Consider the following 20,648-nt stretch of genomic DNA (forward strand, 5'->3'; position numbering starts at 1 on the left):
TGCCAGCAGTTTATCCAGGGGAAATCACTGGGCACGAGTGCAAGGTGCAGTCCTGGTTATAACAAACCATTAATGGAATTACATTTTGCAAGTCATATGGCAGGTGACGAGAGCCACAGAGCAGCCGTGATGCACATTTCTGGACACGGGACAGTCACAACAGCTGACATGAACACGTGAGGCCAAGGCACCTCCCAACTCCCTGTGAAGAATGTACCGTTGTGTCCATACTTTGCACACGAGGAAAGAGGACAAGCAGCTTGCTCAGAGTCACCAGCCAGGGAGTGGCAGAACAGGATGGGGACCTGGGTCTGTCTGCATCAGACTTCCGTGCTCTTATCCCACACCCCACTGCCCTTCTGCTTCAGATTAAGTGAAAAAATCAAAACAAGTCTCATGGACCCATGTTTACCAACACCCAAGCATTCAACACAGGGCCAATCAATGATCCTCCAGTCAGAGGGCGGCCACAGAACTAGCCCTCCTAACGCAACAGAATGAACCAGGAAAGACCAAGTTTAATGTTCTTGTCAGTTATTTATTATTCGTCATTCTAAAGACGAGCACATTTACAGCATACATAGCTTTCAATGAGCTAAGAATATATAAAACAGTAACTGCATGTTTGTATATATATTAATACTGCCCAAAACAAATAAATAAAAGTCCCTCAGTGCACTAAGTTTGGCAGATACAATTGCGTAGGATAAAACTATTGTACAGTATTTATACATTTTCAAGGAAACCAGGGGCCACTGTGCTGAATGCCTTGACAACCCACAGCACACCCCGGGTTTTCAGTGTCTCATTGGGGGCCTTATAAGGAACCCTGGACGGAACCCCTATTTTACGGTAACCTATAAAACCACCTGCTTTGTACAACGAAAACTCAAAGCTCCCACGTGACCTGAGGAGCTGCTGGCCACCACCATGCCTCAGTCAGCAAGCGTGGAGAGTAGGTGACGCCCTGTGAGACCTGTCCCACGGGAGCCCGGCTGCAAGGCTCACAACACTGAAACCTGAATATACTCTACATAATTAGCCTAGTCTTAGAGTTGTGTGGTGATCCAAATATGAAGCCAAAATCGGGAACATAATCCACAGAAAGGTGCTACATGCAAAACTGCTAACAGTTGACTCAACATTTGTTATATTCCCTTTGGATAAATGCAGGCTATTTACTGCTCCTCAGACCAAAAAAAAAAAAATTCTGGAAACAATACGGGTTTAAAAAGACAAGGGAATATATTTAAAGGTAGTGATGTTAAAAATGAGAGAAGATGGAGATATAAGGGATACTAAAAAAAGTACAAATAAAAATGAAATGGTGGAGAGGTGAAAGGCTGAATCAGCCATATTGGAAACTGTCTTTGAACAGGGATTGGCGAAACAGGAGCACCGGACACCAGCGACTCCCACCCCTGCAGTGGGTTTGGTGGACAGGTTTCTCTGCCGCCACCCTACAGTGATCCCAGCTGCGACAGAAGGGACAGTGAGCTACAACCATCCCTCACAGATGCGGCACCCACACCAGCTCACACTTCACCATCGGGCATCAGGAGACAGCAGGCTCTGTCTGTGCAGTGACTTCTGAGTAGGACAAGGTCTGGAACGTCACCCAGTTCCACCCTGCTGCTCACCTGCTCAGTGTCCCTGCCGTGGGGTGGCCTGTGCCTCAGCTCTCCAGGCCCACATTTGTTACATGTTTCCAAGTGGCATTTCTAAAGGACCCCAAAGAATACCCAGAATTTTAAATACAGGCATTTCCTAAAGGTCACCAATCATTAGATCAGCATCACGAGTATGTGCCACATGTATTTCTTTTACAGCCTTTTAAATAACATGTAAACATCATCACCATGATAAACAGAATTAATAAGACACATAAACTAAGAAAAAGCTGCTATGTGCAGATAAGACTCATCATCTATAATAGATGACGAGACATAATTTTCTATGAAATCCCTAAGTTAATCCCTTTCAAAATCTCATTTTAGGAGCTAATTTCAACTTTCTCAATAGTCACCTTACAGAACAGAATGAGGAGAGGATAGTAACAATTATTACAAACTTAAAAGACTTTCATCAGACATTCAAACATGATTGTATTGTCTTTTACAAGACAATAAACTGGGAAACCCACAAAAGGACGTCTGTTCTGAAAGCTTTAGGCTTCCACTATCTACACACACAAACCCCCAGTGTGGTGACAGGCACTGGCCATACCACATGCAGGCCCTGGGTACTGTAACTCAACATCCAGAGAAGAAGGGGAGCCGCACCATGGGGCATGGTGAGACTGGATGTGGGACTTAGGAGAACAGGAGGCAGCTGGCTTCACGTTCTCAAGCAGACACCCTGTTCTATAACTCGTAAGGGACAGACATGGCCCCCACAGGGCGGGGGCTTTGCAGGTGTGATATTCTCATAGTCTTATCTCAGGCTGATGCCTCAACCTTTACTTCAACTTCTGGTGTCCCCTGTGCTGTTACAGACAGGACATATATTAGAACCACCTGCCCTCACTGCATGAGCCAGCTAGCTGCTTTCCCCAAATCTTGGTAGCATTGAACATTTACGGGTCTGCCCAGAATGCAGTTGTTTACTGTTTACTGTTTTACATTCAGAGTTTTAAAAAGTAGATAGTAATTCAATGCTCAATTGAGTTACTCAGTAGAAAAATAAGTTAGGTGAGCAGCGCCTAAGTGGGCATTTAAAAAAGTCTTGTAGCATTTCAGAAAAACCTAGTTTGATTGGGACACATGATTACAGATGGGATCTGTGCGCTTCTGGCCACAGGATGTTTAAAGGGACTGTCATTACTATTCACACTATCGAGCCAAACGTCACCTCCTACAGATTCCAAGGTGGGGGTGGGGGGCGGAGGGGCGAGGGGAGGTGCGAGGGCATGCTTCATAGGCTCTTTAGTGGAAGATTTTTTAAAAACACAAAAATAAAATCCAATCCTTCAGATCTTCTTGAAGAATTCCTATATGACACTAGAGGGTACCCACATTGTTATGTGACAGCTAATTAGAGGACACCGTGTGTTCACGTTTCGACCTTGCCGTAAGTCCCTTCGGGAGGTCTGTAATGCCTGGGGAAAGCCTTCAGCTGCAGGGAATTAAATGCATATTTGCGACTTCCAACATTCTTCATTGTATTTTCTCTTCGACAACCCTCACTGGGGAAAAAACAAGCACAAGAAGTGACAGCAGTAAAAAAGGAAAAAAGAAAAGACAAAGTAAAATGAAATGAACTGATTATTCTCATAGCATTAAAAAAAAAAAAAGCTTGATTCATTTAAATGGGTGCCGGACTATTTACAACAATACACACGTAGGATGGTGGGTTTCTGAACAAGGCCGTTAAGAAGCACAGAGATGGACACATGCTCAATGGGACTGCGAGTCCTGTATTTCCAAAAGCAGCACCGTATCTAAGTGGAAACAAACTTTTTTTTTTAAGTGAATGGTTTCATGTATTTCATGTGTAGTTATCTGAGGGTCTGGCATAACTAATGGTTCAGAGCTTCTGTTACACGGCTAATTAAATGGGAAAATAAATAGTGGACTCTTACCCAAGCCTTAAGAGAGCTGCGTTTTTCTATGTTAGCAACAGCTGTCAATCACCTCAAATTCAAAATGCTGATTTTCCTTGCAGAATTCAACATGGGGCAAAGCCATCTGGCTGAGAAGGCAGCTCTAACATGCTGTCTCCTGGGCAGGTACAAAGCAATCCAGGGGCCCAGGCGATGGCTGCACTGTGGGTCTGCACGGGTATCAGGGCTGGAGCATCGTGAAGGAGTGACCCCCACCGAAGTGTCCTGGTGCAGCCAGATGCTTTTTCCAGGTGGGCTGCCCTTATAGTGGTCGCCTCTCAGAAGAGTGCCACTGAGCCCACCAGTGCCCTTCCCTAGACAGCCTGCTGCTGCCAGCATCGTCTCCAGCTGCATTTGATGGGGGGTTGTCAAGGCAACCCAGTGGGCAAATCAAACACGGAGCAGGAGGATGAGGGGTGAGGCAGGCCTCCTGTTCCCCAAGGAAGCATCAGGGAGTTCTCTGGGAAGGATTCCGATGGAGACCACAAATTAACAGGCAAAAGCGATTCTCAATATAAATGACTTCCTACAGCGTAGTCTAACTTTGTATTTTTATAATATTCTGAGACTCGCAATTACATCAACTAGTTATCAAATTCAGTACAAAATCCCCCTTCTGAGATGTAAAATTTCCCATTACCAAGAAACAGTGATTTAAAAAAAATATTTCCAATCTTATGAACACCATTATGTCATGCATTTTAAAAAATGTATCAGTGGCAAGTGCTCGAGTCTTTTAAAGTGAAAATGACAGTCTCATTTTCAAGAACACATAAAATATTTTTGGTAAGACAGCAATTTTATTCAAAAGGTAAGCTCAGGTAGCTCAGAAACGTATCCACCTGCTTGTTATTAAGTAATTTAGTGACTCAAATATGCGTCCCCGTCACCACAGCCTCAGGCCCTCAGCAAGACGCGGGTCATCGGAGCTGAACACTGGGCCTCACGTGCAAGGAGCCCCTAGTGTTTGCTCACATCCAGTAGTCAAATAAAAATATATTTCCACTTAAAGCAGAAGCTCTAGTTTTATGCACAGTTCATCTCATGTAATCTTTGCAAACTCTCACATTCTCGGACTCTGTCAGATATGGCTTCTCTATTTACACAGAAGTGTGTGTACTTCTCAGAAACCACCGATCACGAGCAAATGCCAAAGTGCTTTGAGGAGCAAAGAATAATGTGTGAACATAGACATTATCTTTTATTTACATGTTGAAGAAGCTAATTACTGTTTTAACTAGCTGAATACATTATACCGCAAATTATTTCTTTTTGAGGACATCCATTTTTTAAATGAAAAATCACAATGAAAACCCGAATGACAACTCATTTTAGGGACGCCTCTGGTTTTCCCTTTCATGTGGGGATCACCCACTTTAGAACCCATCTGAACATCGGTGCTTAGTGACCCTGCCTGCGACCAGGTCTCAGTGCTCACACCACCCGAGAAGCAGCTTGAAAACCAGCACCAAATCTCAGCAATTCCCCTTTCCTGAGTCATCTTCCCCTCTTTGTTTCAACCTGCCTATTTCTCACTAAAGCAGAAAAGATTCTAGCTACACATTTAGCCTGATTTAATGGGTAAAAGGCCTTAGTGATATTAAAGCTTAGCACAGAGGGTATGCATACTGAGTCTCTTTTCTCAGATATTCTACAAAAGAAACACCAACAATCCACAGCCTAGGCTGACAGAGTCTTTCCTCGTGCTGACCCTGTAAAGTTACAATGCGTTGCCTTTTGACCCGGCTCCTGAAGAGAAAACTAAAGCACCTATCCTCCCTCCCTTCCATCCATTTCCCATCAACCAAGCAGCCAAACCTACACAAGGCAGGAAGGCCTGGAGAGCCCCTGGAGGGGCTCCTCCAGGGGGCATGGCCTCCCTTTGCTGGGTGATGGGCCCTCAGGGTGTTTCTGGACAGTGTCACAAATGCACCCGTAGGCCCCAGGAAGAAGAGGGCATGCTGTCTGTAGTTAGAAGGGACCCCCTCAACTGTGCATGGCCTCTGCCCGCCTGGAGGTGGGCACAAGCACGTGTCACCACCATAGGGCCTCAGGAGTGCTTTACCCATTGCAGTGACTGGGAAGCTGTGGGCGGGGACTAAGCGCATCTGTGGTCTTTTCCGTCCTTTACGTAAAGTAAACGAAAGGGTCTTACAGGGTTGATGTTTGTGCCTTAGTTTGAAGGAGGGCAAGTGGTAAACATACTTCTCAAAGAATCTTGACAGGGCCTCATCTAGCACCCAGCGTCATGTTCAACAACTCTCCAATGCCTGTCACTGGCACTTGGAGACTCCCTACTAAAGATGTCAGCTGCTGTGTCACACAACAGCCACCTCACTTCTTCTAGAAAAGACACTGACCACATTGCACTTGTGAGAAGACTGGACTCAGCCACAGGTGTGACACCTGCCCCAGGGCCCCTGCCATGCTCCGAGCGCGTGACAAGGACAGTCTTCCACTTTAGAATTTACAGTCTGCGCCTGGCATTTGTCACTCACTGCTAACTGCTTCTGTGATTCCTAAAACCCAGACCCAGATCTCATACCAAACAGACGAATCCCAGAGTAAGTTCTGGAAGTTGTGGAGAGGGAAGAGAGGCCAGAGTCTATGGTAGGTGGGTTTTTGTGCACACGTGGGTGTAAAGTTCCTGGAAAAGGCAGCTTCTCTGAATTCACCCAAATTTTTCTAGACTGGTTAAAAAAAAAAATCCCCTTTCATAAAATACAGTGTATGGAGAACCAGGTGGAGGTCAAAAACAGATCGCAACAAATTTGAACTGGAAGACAGAGAAGCACTGAGTATTTCTGATATGGGGTCTGAGGAATTTCCCCCTAATTTATTGTTACCTTTATAGGTGTACAACTACCCTTCTGTCAAATGTGAATGTCAAGGTTATAAACTGTCCCATTTTATGGACAGTGCCTTGTTAAAATTAAGTGATAATAGCAAAAACCAAAGCAACTCTCTCTCACAGCTCCCCTTGGCACAACTGCCCAAAAGGTAGGCCTTATTTATTTATTTTTTTGGTCACTTTTCTTTGACTTTTTTTTTTTTTTTCATTATCAACAGACATTTGATTTATAAGAGAGAAAAGATATCTGGACTTTAATCTGAATTTAAAGATGCAGTTTTTAAAATGAAAAATGCTATTTCAAGAAAAATTAATGTATATAACTTTAACAGCTTTTTGTTACTAAATGCATTAATCCCTGTAATCAGTTTAATGATCCTTAAGGATGTAAAAGAGTAAACTGAAAGTCACATGCAATGCGTTATTTTTATGTGCCTGACTTGGTATAATGTGCTACTGTGTTCACAGCTTTGTGTCATCTCAACTTGGAAATGATAAACATAGGCAAGGAAATGTTATGATGCTGCAAACTGTTTGCTACCGTAAGTTAAGGAACTACGCTTTGAAATGAAAGCAGAAAGTACATGTCCTATTAAATAGGCTTATGTAGATGACCCACTTATAAAGCGCCTATCATTTTCATTGCTCTTCAAAAGGAAAGGAGGGGTATGCAGAACATTTAAAGAATAGTATCAAGTATACACATTCTTTTCAGACAGAATTCCTTTCTCTGGGAAACGGGGAACATGAGAGAGACAGGTAATAAACAGCTTTACATCAGAAGGGAAGAGATTCAATACAGGCCAGCTAAACAATGCAGTCACAGGGCACTGTAGGAACATGTTACAAGCACTAAAAACTGTAGGATATAAACGAACAAGTCTTCTTGGTGAAGTAACTGGGCAGGTATTTACAGTTCAGAACAACAAAACGTCAAACTGTAAGGCATGAAATATTTCTTGGCAGACCTCGCTTTGACACATTCCTTCTGTCCAGTTAGGTGCGCGATGGCTGGACATATTCTGGCACTTTTGTTTTTCTTGTGACTTATTTAATTTTTCATAATGATATTCATTTGCAACGCAATTTGGTCACCAGGTATGCTATGCTCAGAAAGAGCCACACAATCAGTAAATTGGGGCTCAGCGCTAATAAAGGGATGGAACAGAGGAGGCTGGGGTCTAGCCTTAAGTCTCGGATGGGTACCAGGCCGCTCAAGTTCTTCTGGGTGACTACCTCCCGTGTTCCAATGCTGTGAAAAGGAAAACGTTTGGGAGAAAGGGAATAAAGAAAAAAGACAGACACGTGCAATGGATTTTATCAAAAATATGGAAAAAAAGAGGAGAACCAAGAGGCAAAATTAAAAAAATAAAATGGAATGAAGCCACAACAGAAAGAAAAGATGAGATGCAGAAAAGGACGTAAAAGGAATATCAAAACAAAACCAGCACGGTTACAAGAAAAAAGGAGAGAAAGAGAAGTGAAAATAAGGAAAAAATACTGTAGTCTACTGAAAACACACACATGTAGGCTGACTAATGGTTTTCCATGTTCACGCTCTCGGCCGCCACACGCACCGCCATGCCGCCCGCCATGCTCTCACATGCCGCAGAGACGAGGCCCTCAAACAGCAAGCTGAACATGAAGAACCATGGGGAGAGGGGGAGTTTGACCTTCTCACATGTGTCTGAGCAGCGTGCCGCTGCAGTCTTGCCAAAGCTGCCTCTTGATTAACTGTTCAGACAATAACCATTTACCTCAAGTGTCAACTGGAGGCAGAGCCCTCACCGGACTCGCCTTGGCTTTCAGGCTAAGCAGTGGCAGGGCGTGAGCTACTGGTGGCTCCACTTTTCATGTTACTGTCCCCAAGAATGGTATGCAACCAAACTCACATTGAAATTTTGGCTTCCCCCACTTCTGGTCCAGAAGAAATGTCCTGAGGTGAGAGGGCAGCTAGAACCATAGGACTCTGGACCCTCATCCTCTATGCATGGCCACCCAAGTGGCCACAGTGACACAGCATCAGAAGTGACAGGACACGGTGGGGAGCCCATGAGGACCTACTGGGAGAGAGGCAGGCCAGAGGTCCTCCCGGGCTTTCCCAGAGGAAGCTGGAAGCGCTGGACTGGCCCTGCTGGGATATGCCATTCTGATATGCCACTTTCCATGCTGTGAGCACTGACGGTCACATTCCCAGCCAGGACAGTCTAGGAGGGGTCACTGTGGCTACTTAGGAAGGCACACTCTGTGTTTCAGCCCTCGCATTGGGGACAGAGGGGACCACCAGCAGTGAACTGAAATCAGCTCAGATGGCTCACAAGGACCGAGTGGAGATACCTTTTCCCTACTCCCATGCTGTCCCATGGTGTCACACTGGTAGCTTGAAATAGGCCCCAGTGAGAGTATTTATGCCACAGAAATTGGCAAGCACTACAGATCAGGGCTTGTTGTTTGCTTAATTGAAGAGAGTTGGTTGTTCACCACTCGCTAGAACAGCACTGCCACCACTCACCCTGGGCCTCCAGGACAGCCTGGGTACCAGCTTTGCCCCTGACCCCACCGACCTGGCCCCCATACCCCAGCCTGCATGCTCGACTCTCCCATCTGGTTAGATGCAAGCGAGAAAGCAAGAGAACCAAAATGCACTCCTCCACTCACGGGCACGGCCACATTCACTGCTGCCTCCTTAGGGCTCTTGGCTGAACCACATGTCCTGGCCCCCGAGCAGCCAGAGATACTAGCTAGTGACCCAGCCCCCTCGGGCCTGCAGGCTGTGAACACACACGTCTTCTCCACACGGGTCAGTCAAAAAACATGGAAGTCGGGTGGAACAGCGTCGCCTTACAGCAAATGCAGGCGGCGAGAGCCGCAAGGTCAGGTAGGCAAGGCAGCAGCGAGCCGCGCCCTGGGCGGGAGCTACGAGGATTCTGGGGGGCGGGCAGAGGCGGAATGGGATGGGGCTGTGCTTCTGTTTTTAGTAACTTCTTAAATGATTAGTAAGGTAGCACATGTTCACTGGAGAGATTTCAGAAAAGTCAGAAAAAACATAAATAAGAAACTAAAAAGACAAGCATCATGGGAGGCGGGTGGGGTTTCAGAGAGGCAGGGGAGGCCCAGGGGGATGGTGCCTGTTCCCAGGGGAAGAAGGTCCTTCCCTGCTCAGGGCCTGGGGGTCCTCGCCAGGAATGGAGGGAAACATACTCGGAAGCGCTCAGAACAGTGACAGGAACAGTAACACCCAGAGGGTGGAGAGCAGGCACTCGGGGGGGAGACCCGGGCGTGGGGACCTGGGTGGGGGGGTGACAGCTAGCTATGGGAGCAGAGTGTCACTTTGGATTAAAGGCCTTGCATAGGCACACCCTTTTTAACCTAGGGAATCAATGGGGCAGTGTGGCTGGGAGAATACACAGGAAGTTCACTGCGCCCCTGAAGTACTCCACACCCACACGCAGCTCAAACAGTCTGTGAGCACCAACGGGATAAATTATGCTGTGCTCCCAACGGGAAGGTCTATGTTTATTAACCTGAAAAAGTGCTCACAAGACAGGTAAGTGACAAAAGGCTGAAACAACAGGCAAAATTGCATGTATAATTACATTTGTGCACGTGTGAATTCTGTTTTCTATGTTCTTCAGGAACTGGTTAACCAACGTGTGGCTTAACCACACTCACGCCCGTGGGGGGTGTGTGTGTGTGTACAACCTGCATTTTCTAATTTTCCTACAAGGAATATAAATTACTTACGTGATAAAAAGTAAAAGCTGCTTTGTGTGCTGTAAACTATAATGCTAATCTGTGGGCGTGTGGGCACTGCCCCCACAATCCCATGGTGGGCTCCAAGCAAGCAGATGGGGCCGTCCCTGTCTCTTTAAGGAGCCACTTTCTCCCTGGTTTCCTGCGACCTGTGTGCTCACATGCAGTCAGAATGAATTATCGTTTTCATCCCATTTGTTCCAGAAGCCAAGAGTGGACAGAGGTCTATGGTCAACTGTCCACCTAGCTCAGGTCTACTGTAGGGTGTGTGTGTGCTACGTGCCGCTGAGTGAGCTGTGACTCCTGGCGACCCTGTGAATGAATGATGTCCAGTGTCCTGTCCCCAACAGCCCTGCTCAGTTCCTGGAGACTCAGCCTTTGGCTTCTCTTATGGAGTCCATCCATCTCATATCTGGTCTTCCTCTTTTTCTGCGGCCTCATATTTTTCCCAGCATTCTTGTCTTTTCCAGAGAACCCTGTGTTCTCATCATGTGACTGAAGTAGGACAACTTCAGGTTTGTCATGTTTGCCTCTAGCGATGTCGCAGGCTTAATTTGCTCTCCTGAATGGACCTGATCCTAACATCTGTTCCAACAACCACAGGTATCCCCTCTCCACTTTTTTTGTTTCTTTGCTGGCTGAGGTCTGCATGTCACCAGAGCGGTCCCTCTCACCACTTCGCAGGTAACAGATGTGGCTGAAACCCAGGCCCTATCACCCCCCATGGCACTAGGGACACTGAACCTTAAGGGGACAGACTCCTTGAGGACAGGCCATTAGTCAAGGGTGCCCCAGACAGGGGTCTTTGAGCCTCCACTGTTTCCCTGAGGCCGAGGGCAGGGAGGGTGGTAAACTTATCCAGAGTGCATAAACAGGTGGCCCTGAGGTGACAGAGAGGTTTAGATGAACTTGGAAAGACAAAAACGGACAAAACGATTCCATTTTTACAGAATGCTGGAATCAAGAGGCAGGAGCTCTGGCGTGGTTTTTGTGCATTATTGTGAGAAGGTCAAACGGCAGAAACATATAGAAAGGATAAGAGAATTGAACGCTTAAAAAATTTGGTGAGAGGACACATGACAGAACATTCAGGAGGAGTGGCTTCTGGAAATGAGACTGTGACAGCATTGGTGACTACAGTGAAGGAGACGGAAAACCAGGTTTCTTATCCTTTCTTTTGGTATGTGGGGTAAGGCGCTCCCCGGCAGTGCTTGAAACAAGGCATCGGTCAACAGTAGGCAGTTTTAGTCCCGGGTTTCATTCTGCAAACACAGCTGCTGCCTCAGAATCAGAACATGGTTAGGTGAGGTCACCACAGCCCACGGACAGGCGGGCGGGAGGCTGCTGTCACCACAGGACACTCATCTGACACTTTGCTCGTGAAAGCAAATGGTGTCGGCTGCTGGGAAAAAAGCGGAGCAGACCCGTGCAACCTGCAGACGCACTTGTCACTCAAGTTTGAAAGGAGACATACGTATGATGTAAAGAGCAGATGCCTGCTGAGACAGCGCTGGCCCTAACTCACACCCACAGCAAGGCCGGTGGCTGGGGGGCAGGCCATGTGCCAAGCGGCCTGCACAGGAGCCCCCCCATGTCACGTCCTGACACCCGTTTCAGTGCAGTCCTGCTCTAGAGACTGCGAGCTCCTTACTGCCCCCTGGACTTGAACGAGGACGCTGTCTCAATTGGACAGCGCCGACAGTTTGACTTTGAAAACACTGGTGCATTTTTCCAAAGTCAAACCAGTGACGCTGGGGTCAGGGGGCTTGTGACGGAGGGGGGGCGGGAGGCGGCAGCGGGACCAGCCGGGCTGCAGTGGGCAGGCGGGCGGGCAGCGGGCAGCGGGCTCACCTGCGCATGCACTCCAGGGCCTGGGTGAAGACTTGCGGGGCCATGCCGTGCTCGTGCTGCAGGATCAGGCACTGCTCCAGCGTCACCGACATGGCAGTGCGGTCCTTGGCGCTCTTGCAGCTGGTGAACCGGACCCCATTGAGACGGCGGCAGATCTGCCAACAGGAAAACAGGCTGCACTTACAGGGGGACCACGCAGTGTGGGGACACCTCCAAATGCACTGGGCAGAGTACGGAGGGCCCGGCCACTCCCCGCCCCACGTCCTGCCAGAGCTGCGCTGGCAGCAGTCACTGCCCAGGGGCGGCCTCGCTCCCCAGCCACCCCTCCTGTTCCTTCTCCCACAAGACACTCATTCTCGGCCCACGCCCCCTTCCCTTCTGAGGTATCACCGTCTGTTCACTGACCTTACACGCTACCCTCTTTCAAACTATGCCCACACCATCTTGTCACGTGCAGCCCTTTGGTCCTGGCCCCTCAGAGGATGGGGGCTGGGGGCAGCAAAGACCACCTCAAGGAGGTGAGAGCGGCTCACAGGATGCCCAGCCCCTGGCCAGGTGCCCATGCCTTTCTGGAAGGCGTAGCACAGGCCCAGTGGTCTCCACTGTCCTCCTCACCCACACAGGTGGGAGCTCAGGAGACCACTTGCCTTTGGCCACCTCCTGACCACTGGGCCCCGCAGGCCCTTCACCGTCCCCTACCACACCCAGGGTCCTGGCACAGGGGTAGGCGCCAGTACGTCTCCCTCACTTATGAGGGGCTCGCACGGTGGGGCCACCTTCAGGCCAGGTAAAGGCCACCTCAGGGCACGCCCTCTCCCCATGGGAAGGACATTTTGAGTCATTTCCTCTGCACCACTGGGTACAATCCTAGGTACAAAGTCTCCAAGTCCAGAAAGTCCTACAATAAAAATTGGGTGTTTTTTCTGGTAAGTTTGTGGCAACCTCATTTGGCAGCACACCCGGATTGGAGATGGTATAACCCCATTTTGAATACCCCGTCCTCCGTTTCAGTGAAGCAATATTAATGAGTCTGATTCCAGCGTGCTGCCCACACTCCTCCGGGGATGTTCAATCATGTGCGTGCGCGTTGCACAGGGTGACGTGCACCACACCACACACATGTGCACCAAACCACACCACATCACATGTAAAACACGGAAACGTGTGAATTCCAAACCACGTGGCCACAGGAGCCTCAGAGAAGGACCTGTGCCTGTGGACCTGCTCCAACTACTACATGTCGAATGAGAAATGATCCAAGCGGGACCCTGGTGGGCTCCCGCGACGTGGGTACTCCAGAACGATCTGAGCCACCGCAGCCTGCCCTGAGCATGGCACCACACCTGCTTCTCAGGCCAGCAGAGCTGAACATGCAGCCACCCCGGGTGCCACCAGGCAGGCAGCACAGTGTGGGCTGAGCACTGTGTCCAAGGAAAGACAAAATGGGAAATGCCCTAAAAACCTCAGTCAAGACCACCAGGTGGAGGATGGGCTTCTTTTGAGGGCAAAAAAAAAAGTAAAAATGAAAGAAAAATGCCCTAAGTAGCCCCTAAGCTAGGTGAAGAGTGACTTGACTCAGACCTGCTAAAATTGTAACCGACGAAGTAAGGGTGCCCGTGGACATGCTCACTGAATCCCACAGGCTGCAGAGTTCACGACCCAGATGCGTGACACAAGCCGGAAGTGCCACATGCACATCCAGGCCTAACAGGAGCTTGCAGGAGGAAGGCCCAAGGGGGCAGTCCCAGTGCCAGGCTCCAGGCTCCAGGGGCCGCCACCAGCCTGGGGGCTCTGCTGGTCTCCCCATCTGTGAAGTGAGGTGTTGAACCTGACTCATGATATTCTGTTTAGCTAGGGACACCCTGCTCACACACAGTAATGAAAAAAACTAAGATCCAGAAAAGGAGGCAGCCCCGGGCAAGTGGGGATGGGAAGTCCCAGCACCTGAGTGGCTTGCACGGCTTCTCTCGCACCCACCGGCCCCCCGCTGCAGATCCCAAGTGACAATACGAGAACTGATGCGTCCAAGGGTCTCTGAGACCCTTCCACCCCTGAAGCTATGCTTCTATACCTTGGGGACTCCACTGGGAACAAAAACTATAGGGCTGCATGGACTGCTTCTTTCACCTGGTGACGGGATAGTCCCTCATCGTTCTGGGTGATGATTTTTCTATCATGTAGGGAGAGAAAAACCACCACACTTCCCAAACAAGGTATGCACAGGTCTCTGTAAAGCTGTGGGGGACAGCCTCTAACCTCTCCTCGGGCTCCATAACCAGGGCAGTGGCCCAGGTGTCAGTGGGCAGGGCAGGGCCAACTCCTTCCCCAGGGCAGAGGGCTGCGTGCCCATCCTTCCCCCGTGCTCAGGCCAGGCAGGGAACTGGGATGCCATCTGGGGCCACGTGTGCCCGTGGTTCTGTGTGTGTGAGTCCCAAGACCAAAGAGGTCCCAGTGATGCCATGGAGACAAGTCCACCCCAGCCCCCATCCGGGGAGTGAACAACGTGCTGGGAAACTGCTCTGGCACCAGACTCTGAGCAGAGACTCAGAACTCCACAGGCAATTCTATGAGAAGGTATTTCAGGGGTGAGTACTCAAGGAAAAGGGATTGAACTGCAATGTACAATAAATGGAGCCTAAAGAGACTGCAAAGGCCACCTCAGTCTCCCTCTGGACCTATGAGAAAACGCAGGAGGCAGTGAGCTTTAGCTGCCATCAACTGCGCAGGCTTCTGAAGGTGACAACTATCAGCAGCCAGGTATTAAAAGGCCCCGGGGACAGATTCTGGGTCAAGCTTATCAGAATTCAGGCAGCCCGAAAGTAATGAACTCACAGGTGACTTTCAGTATCTGCCCGAGTTTGGGGACACACTCAGTGACTCTGCCTCATTCCTCCTGGAGGAAGTGCTCCCTGGGTGCCTGGCAGAGACTCGGACATCTGCTCTTACTGTGGCTGGCGCTGGCCAGCCCAACAGCAGCCCCCTTTCCTCCCCGTGCCGAGTACCTCAGCAGCTTGCCAGAGGATGTCCACGTTCTTGTTCTTCCTGGCGTGGACGTTCTGGGCCAGGAACCGCAGCAGCTCGGGCAGGCACGTCTGGCTCCGGGACCGCGGCAAGCCTGGAGGACAGGAGTCAGGCTGGGGCCATGCAGGGACTCGGTTCAGGGAGCCCTCGCAGTGCGGAAACGACAAGGGAGGCGTTTCCGGCCATAGCTGGAAGTTTAGTGTCATTGCAGCAGGAAGGACGGTGTGTTTAGGGCCTGGACCTAGCGTGGTGGGCACTTAACTCCTTTCACTGCCATTCCAGTCCCACCTGCAAAGGGCACTCGCTCCCTCGCCTTTCAGCTCTACCAAGGGGCTGGAGGGCAGACATGGCACCATCAAAGGAGGGGGGGGGCCAGCCATCTAGTCTTCACAACCTTCCGTCAGAGATGGAGGACACTTAGGGCAGTGGGTGTCAGCCACTGAGGGGGCTTGGCCGTCCCCAGGGGGCGTGGGAAGCATAGCGTCCTGCAGGTGAACTTGGCATGACCCAGGCAGGCGTCCTCCCACCCTCTCCAACAGCTCCCTCTGCCACCATGACATCTCCAACCCTTCTAGGACCTTTCAAACTGGCAGACCAGTCAATCGCCTCCCCTAAAAAATCTGGGATGTTCAGACACCGGGATCTTTAGGGAATGAGAGAAGTGTCAGGGTCACATCTGAGGAAAATAGCCATGGTGCCTGAACCCCCAGACTGAAACCAAATACATGGGGTTCTGAGGTCGAGCTGCACATACAGTGAGCACCACACAAGCTCACCCTGGGAGACACAGGCTCCTATACTAATCATTTCACACTCCTGACATGTGCCCAGCACATGCAGCTCAGAGGGTGGGGCAGAAACAAACAGAAAGAAGGCACAATCTGTGATGGGGCCTGTGGGCGCCCCGAGAAGGCAGGTGAGGAGCCAGCTTCCTGGGTGGACAGCACCACCTCCCCTCCCAAGACCGACGGTAGCTTCTCCCTGGCCTCCCTGCCGCCCCTTTAGCGACACCTGCCCACAGATGAACCGAGCACACACAGGGGTATTCACACAGTGGGCGCCACCTTCTCAGCCTCACAGACCAGCAATTCTCCAGAGGCTGAAAGCTACATGGACGCCGTTCCCATAGCCTCCTGGGTCTGGGCCGCAGTCCAGAGCTGCTGGCCGCACCCTGGAGAGGCCACCTGGGCTGCTTTTGCTCCTGTAGAAGCCTCCCTCCTTGGCCCCGTTAACAGGCTATGTTAACGTCTCCTGGGGCCTCGCATTAGTGGAAACTGCCTCCCCCCAAAAAATGTTGAGCATAGGACCCCCCCTTCCTGACTACAATTCTCATCAGTGACTAAAACAGTGTGTGACAGAGCCCACGTGATGTGGGTGGGAGAACCAGCCAGAAAGGAGAACCTCCAGGACAGCAGCCTGAGTGGCAGGAAGGGCTCAAATACCCAAAGTGACACAACAGGTACAACCTACCACAAGTGAGGAAATACTTACAGTCCTCGGGCAAAACTTCCTTAAACTGCTCAAAGTAGGAATTTAAGCGCACCAAACTCTCCACGTTGATAACTTCTTGTAAAGACGTATCGCCAAACCTGCAGAGGTCACAGAAGACTCCATCAGTTGACTAAGGTCACTTTCTTCTAGCATGGCCACAATGCATTCAAGCCAACAACGCTGATTCTAACATTTACTGCGCACATCAAATTCTGAGCCACTTCCCGCCTCCCAAGCCTAAGGTCACCTCTACTGCGTCGGTCACAACTTTAAACACACTTCATGAGCAGGAGCCATGCACAGTTTGTTACAGATGTGCCCAAGAGGGTGTCAGAGCTTGGTCAGTACCAGCCCCTCATGCAGCACAGCCCAGAAATCCCTCACAGTGTCCATCTGGGGGTCCCCATGTCCTGTCGTCCCAGAGGAGCTCAGAAGAGGTGACGGCAGGGGGGCTACGGCTGGGGAGTGTGGACAGTCCTGCACGTGGTCTGAATGACCACAGTGGACAATCTGTTCCTCCTGGCTTGCTGGAGGCGCTAGCTTTCCTCACCACGCAGATCACCTATACACCAGGCAGACAGCCAGGGCCTGACAGATGTGACAGGGAGAGGAAGGCGCAACGCGGTCATGAAAACATGCAGGCTCTGAAGTGCAAGGCCTGGACGCCAGCCCAGCTCCACGCCTCCCCTGCTGAGTGACAGCACGGCAGCCTCTTCATGGTCCCACGTCATCACCTAGAGGGCCAGGCTCCCTCCTGTGGGTCCACCACAGCCTGTCCACCCCCCGGGGACCATCTGGCTTGTCCTCTGGGCACCTGCTGCCTCAGGGGTCGCCCTGGGATGCTGGCAGCTGGGCCATCACTCTCCTTGCTGTCTCTGTCTCTCTCTGTCTCTCACCTGCCCAAGTGAAGCCCTGGCCTTCCATTGACCGCTGCCACCACTCTCCATCCACACAGCCCTGCCTGTCTATGGCCCGGACTCTTTCCAACAACTTCCCCGTCACACTTGTCCCCTCATACCGTTCCAGGACACGGCCAGCAAGCGAGCTATATAAAAGCTAAGCCTGACCATGTCCTGCCCTGCTACATTTCCGAGCAGGCTGACCCTACGCCGAGGGTCAATGGATACTGACCGCTGGGTTTAATGGCCCAGCAGGAATATGACTTATCATCCTGGAAACCACATGTCCTTCACAGCAAGTGCTTTGAGAGATCTGTTTATTCTAAAGCAAACACATCACATGAATATCATGATCTACAGGAGAGATTTTCATGTACTAGTGGAAGGTCATGACAGGTTACACACACTCTACCCCCCCACACACGTGCACACATTCCTGCACACGTAACTCCTCCCTGCTGCCTTTAGGATCAGGCGTGGCTCTCAACTTGGCACGCCGGCCTCTCTAACCTGACCACTGTCCATCTCTGCCCGGGACCTGGGCCTCTGGCCCCAGTTACTCCCCACCTGCCTTTGCTCAGGTTTCGTGGCCTGAGACACCAGGTCTCTCTTGTACCTTATCTGACCAACTCTTACTTACTCCTCTAAACCCACTTCAGCCATCACTCCCTCCAGGAAGCTCTCACAGACCATGTGAGACCTCGTTAGGAACCCCCCTCCCTGCATTTATCTTCATCCCTGCACCCACATCTCTCTCCTACCAGCCCCAAATCTCCTGAGGACACAGCCCACGTCTGGTTCATCTTTGTGTCCCTGGCACCAAAGGCAGGTCCAGGTAGATGGCTGCACTTAAAGACTGTTGGCCGAAAGAAGGGAAGGATGGCAAAGTCCACCTAGCACGTGGAGCCTAAAGAGGACTGGGTCCATGTTCCACATCATCTCCGCGACCACTCCAGCCACCCTGGGCCCCAAGAGGGCCGGGCACACACCTCTCGGCCAGCGTCTGCTGCTCGTTGATGCCCACGTTGAAGAGAACGGGCTGCACCCGCAACAGCATCCCGCTCTGGATCTCCCGCGGCAGCGCGTCGAACAGCGGGCCGGGCAGCGGAATGCGCACGTTGAACCCATCCCTGGGAAACAGGCAACAGGGCGGGAGAGGGGCCGTGAGAGAAGAGGAAAAGCAAGCTGCCCCCAGCACACGTGGCACGGTCATTTCCACACTGCTGCGCGCGAGCCTTTAAAGCGCTGTGACATGAATGGAAAGCGCTGTGGCCAGCACTTTTAACCGAACGAAACAGAAGAAAACCAAAATTCAGAGTGCACTGCAGGTAATAAACAGAAAGGAAGACACTATGCTAGTTCTGAGTTTAAAAAACACTTGTACCGATTTCCTGTGATGACGGGCAGCATGTCAGCCGATGCGCTGGAAGTGGCCTGAGTGACCTTGAAGGTCACGTTCCTCAAGTCCATGATCCCAAGGCTCATGTCCTCCAGCATGGCCAGCTCCTCACCTGGACACGAGAGGAGGGGGCCTGTCAGGTGGGGGGCACCTGCCACCCCCCCGGTGGACTCAGCGGGTCACAGGGTGGGCACAGATGGAGGGCGATGCGATCGGATGTGGCTGCAATAGGGACGAGAGCCTAGGCAAGGGCCTCTCCCCTGGGTGGCTCGCTTCTCCACTAGTCAACGCTGCTGTGAATCCCAGGGCCATGTTAGAAACACAGCTGGTGGGACAGTGCGCCATACTGCCCAGCCCCTTCCTGGTGACGAAGGTGTAGGCAGGGAGACAGATGCGCACGGAGCCTCCGAAGGCAGAACCAGCTCGTCAGAAGGGGACAGAGACGGTGTAAAACCGCGTGCTGCGGCCAGGTCCTTGCACGCACGTGGCTTGGTGTTCACTGGATGTCTTATAGCTCCAAAGATTAACAAATACTTTTTAAAGTTATCCATTTGTACCTTCTCAGAAGAAATAAATAACAAATGAAAGTAGGGAGAAGAGAGCCTGTTTAGAGGGCAATTTGGAAATATCTATGACATTTAAAAAGATTCCTTCCCCTTGATGCAGCAACTGTCCTCAAAATTCAGTGGCCGCAGAAATGGGCCAACAGCGCACAGATTTACATGCAGAGACGCAGGGCAGCACTGTTTTCACAGGAGCAATTCAGAAGCAGCCCAAATGTCCCACAGGAAGTTGTTGCTAAAAAAATCATCATCCACCCTCAGCCAGGAGAGCTTCCAGATGCCTAACAACAACAAATCAAAGCGACGGGGTGTACCCGGACAGGGCTCTCGTTTGGGTCTTTGTTACATACTGTGGTGATGCTGGATTGATTTCAATCAGCTTCTGTTATTTGTGTAGTCAGAAAACTACTGCGGGAGAAAGCAGGGGACCCCATGTGTCTGCACTCCCGGCGGCCCTGGGGGTCTCACCGTAGGTGCTCAGCAGGCTCTCAAACTGGGCGAGCAGCCCAATGGTATAGAGCTGCCGCAGGAAGCCGTCATCGTGCAGGCAAGCCCTCAGCTTGATGATGAAGCCACAGATGAGAGCGGTCAGCTGTGGGGGACAGACACCTCCTCACACAACAGCAGTGGCCCCGATCGGGCTTCAGCAACAGCCCCTCTCCCTGGGGTTACTCCTGGCCTAGAACCTTCTGGAAGCCCAGAATTAATTCCCCACAGTGAAAGCGCCTAGATACGCACAGCTCCGTACCAGCTCTGGCTGGAACCTGAGGTGACCACAACCAGGTACAGGAGTGAGAGAGGACAGGGTCACTCTGTAAGTCTCCTCGGTGGCAGATTTCCCGCGGGATGAGACAGGCCTCGTGAGGGTGGGTGAGGACACACACAGAGCCAGCCCAGCCCTCCCTCAATGTTCACTTTGCCAATTTGATGGCTGGCAACTACGAAACTTGGGCCACTCACGTAAGCTCCTTCCTCTCTGCAGGATAATCGCAATCCCCAAAAGAGCTGTATACGAGCTGTGGCACCAACGACATGTTGTTTTATAAACAACAAAACGGATCGCGCTGACAGGGAACATCCGTGGCCCCCTCACTAAATAGCTTTGCAGGGAGAAAGGTGGCAAAGAGGCCCAAGCCATTGGCAATGCCACCACATCCTCGGTGCACAAGGAGCAGGTGTGCGAGTTCCCTCCTCAGGGAGAAGCTAGGAGGGAATCAGA

The 20,648-nt window shown here is 50.8% G+C and overlaps 1 protein-coding gene across 8 annotated transcripts in view; it reads right to left on the reverse strand.

The window, feature by feature from the left end:
- Positions 1–519: 519 nt before the first annotated feature.
- INPP4A (inositol polyphosphate-4-phosphatase type I A) overlaps positions 520–20,648 on the reverse strand; it is a 109,320-nt gene continuing 89,191 nt past the window's right edge. For 4 of the 8 annotated variants that reach the window (XM_081068495.1, XM_081068492.1, XM_081068494.1 and 1 more), the window contains 7 exons: positions 19,898–20,021; positions 18,852–18,978; positions 18,457–18,597; positions 16,569–16,666; positions 15,059–15,171; positions 12,057–12,211; positions 520–3,184 (listed from right to left, as the gene is read on the reverse strand). In XM_081068495.1, coding sequence (XP_080924621.1) covers positions 3,052–3,184; positions 12,057–12,211; positions 15,059–15,171; positions 16,569–16,666; positions 18,457–18,597; positions 18,852–18,978; positions 19,898–20,021 — 891 coding nt within the window. In that variant the 3' untranslated portion in view covers positions 520–3,051. Of the gene's footprint in view, positions 3,185–6,658; positions 7,705–12,056; positions 12,212–15,058; positions 15,172–16,568; positions 16,667–18,456; positions 18,598–18,851; positions 18,979–19,897; positions 20,022–20,648 lie in introns of those variants that run through there. The other 4 variants (XM_081068490.1, XM_081068493.1, XM_081068488.1 and 1 more) reach the window with 1 other exon arrangement.

This window comes from Rhinolophus hipposideros (assembly GCF_964194185.1).
Source record: "Rhinolophus hipposideros genome assembly, chromosome: 12".
Classification (NCBI taxonomy): domain Eukaryota; kingdom Metazoa; phylum Chordata; class Mammalia; order Chiroptera; family Rhinolophidae; genus Rhinolophus; species Rhinolophus hipposideros.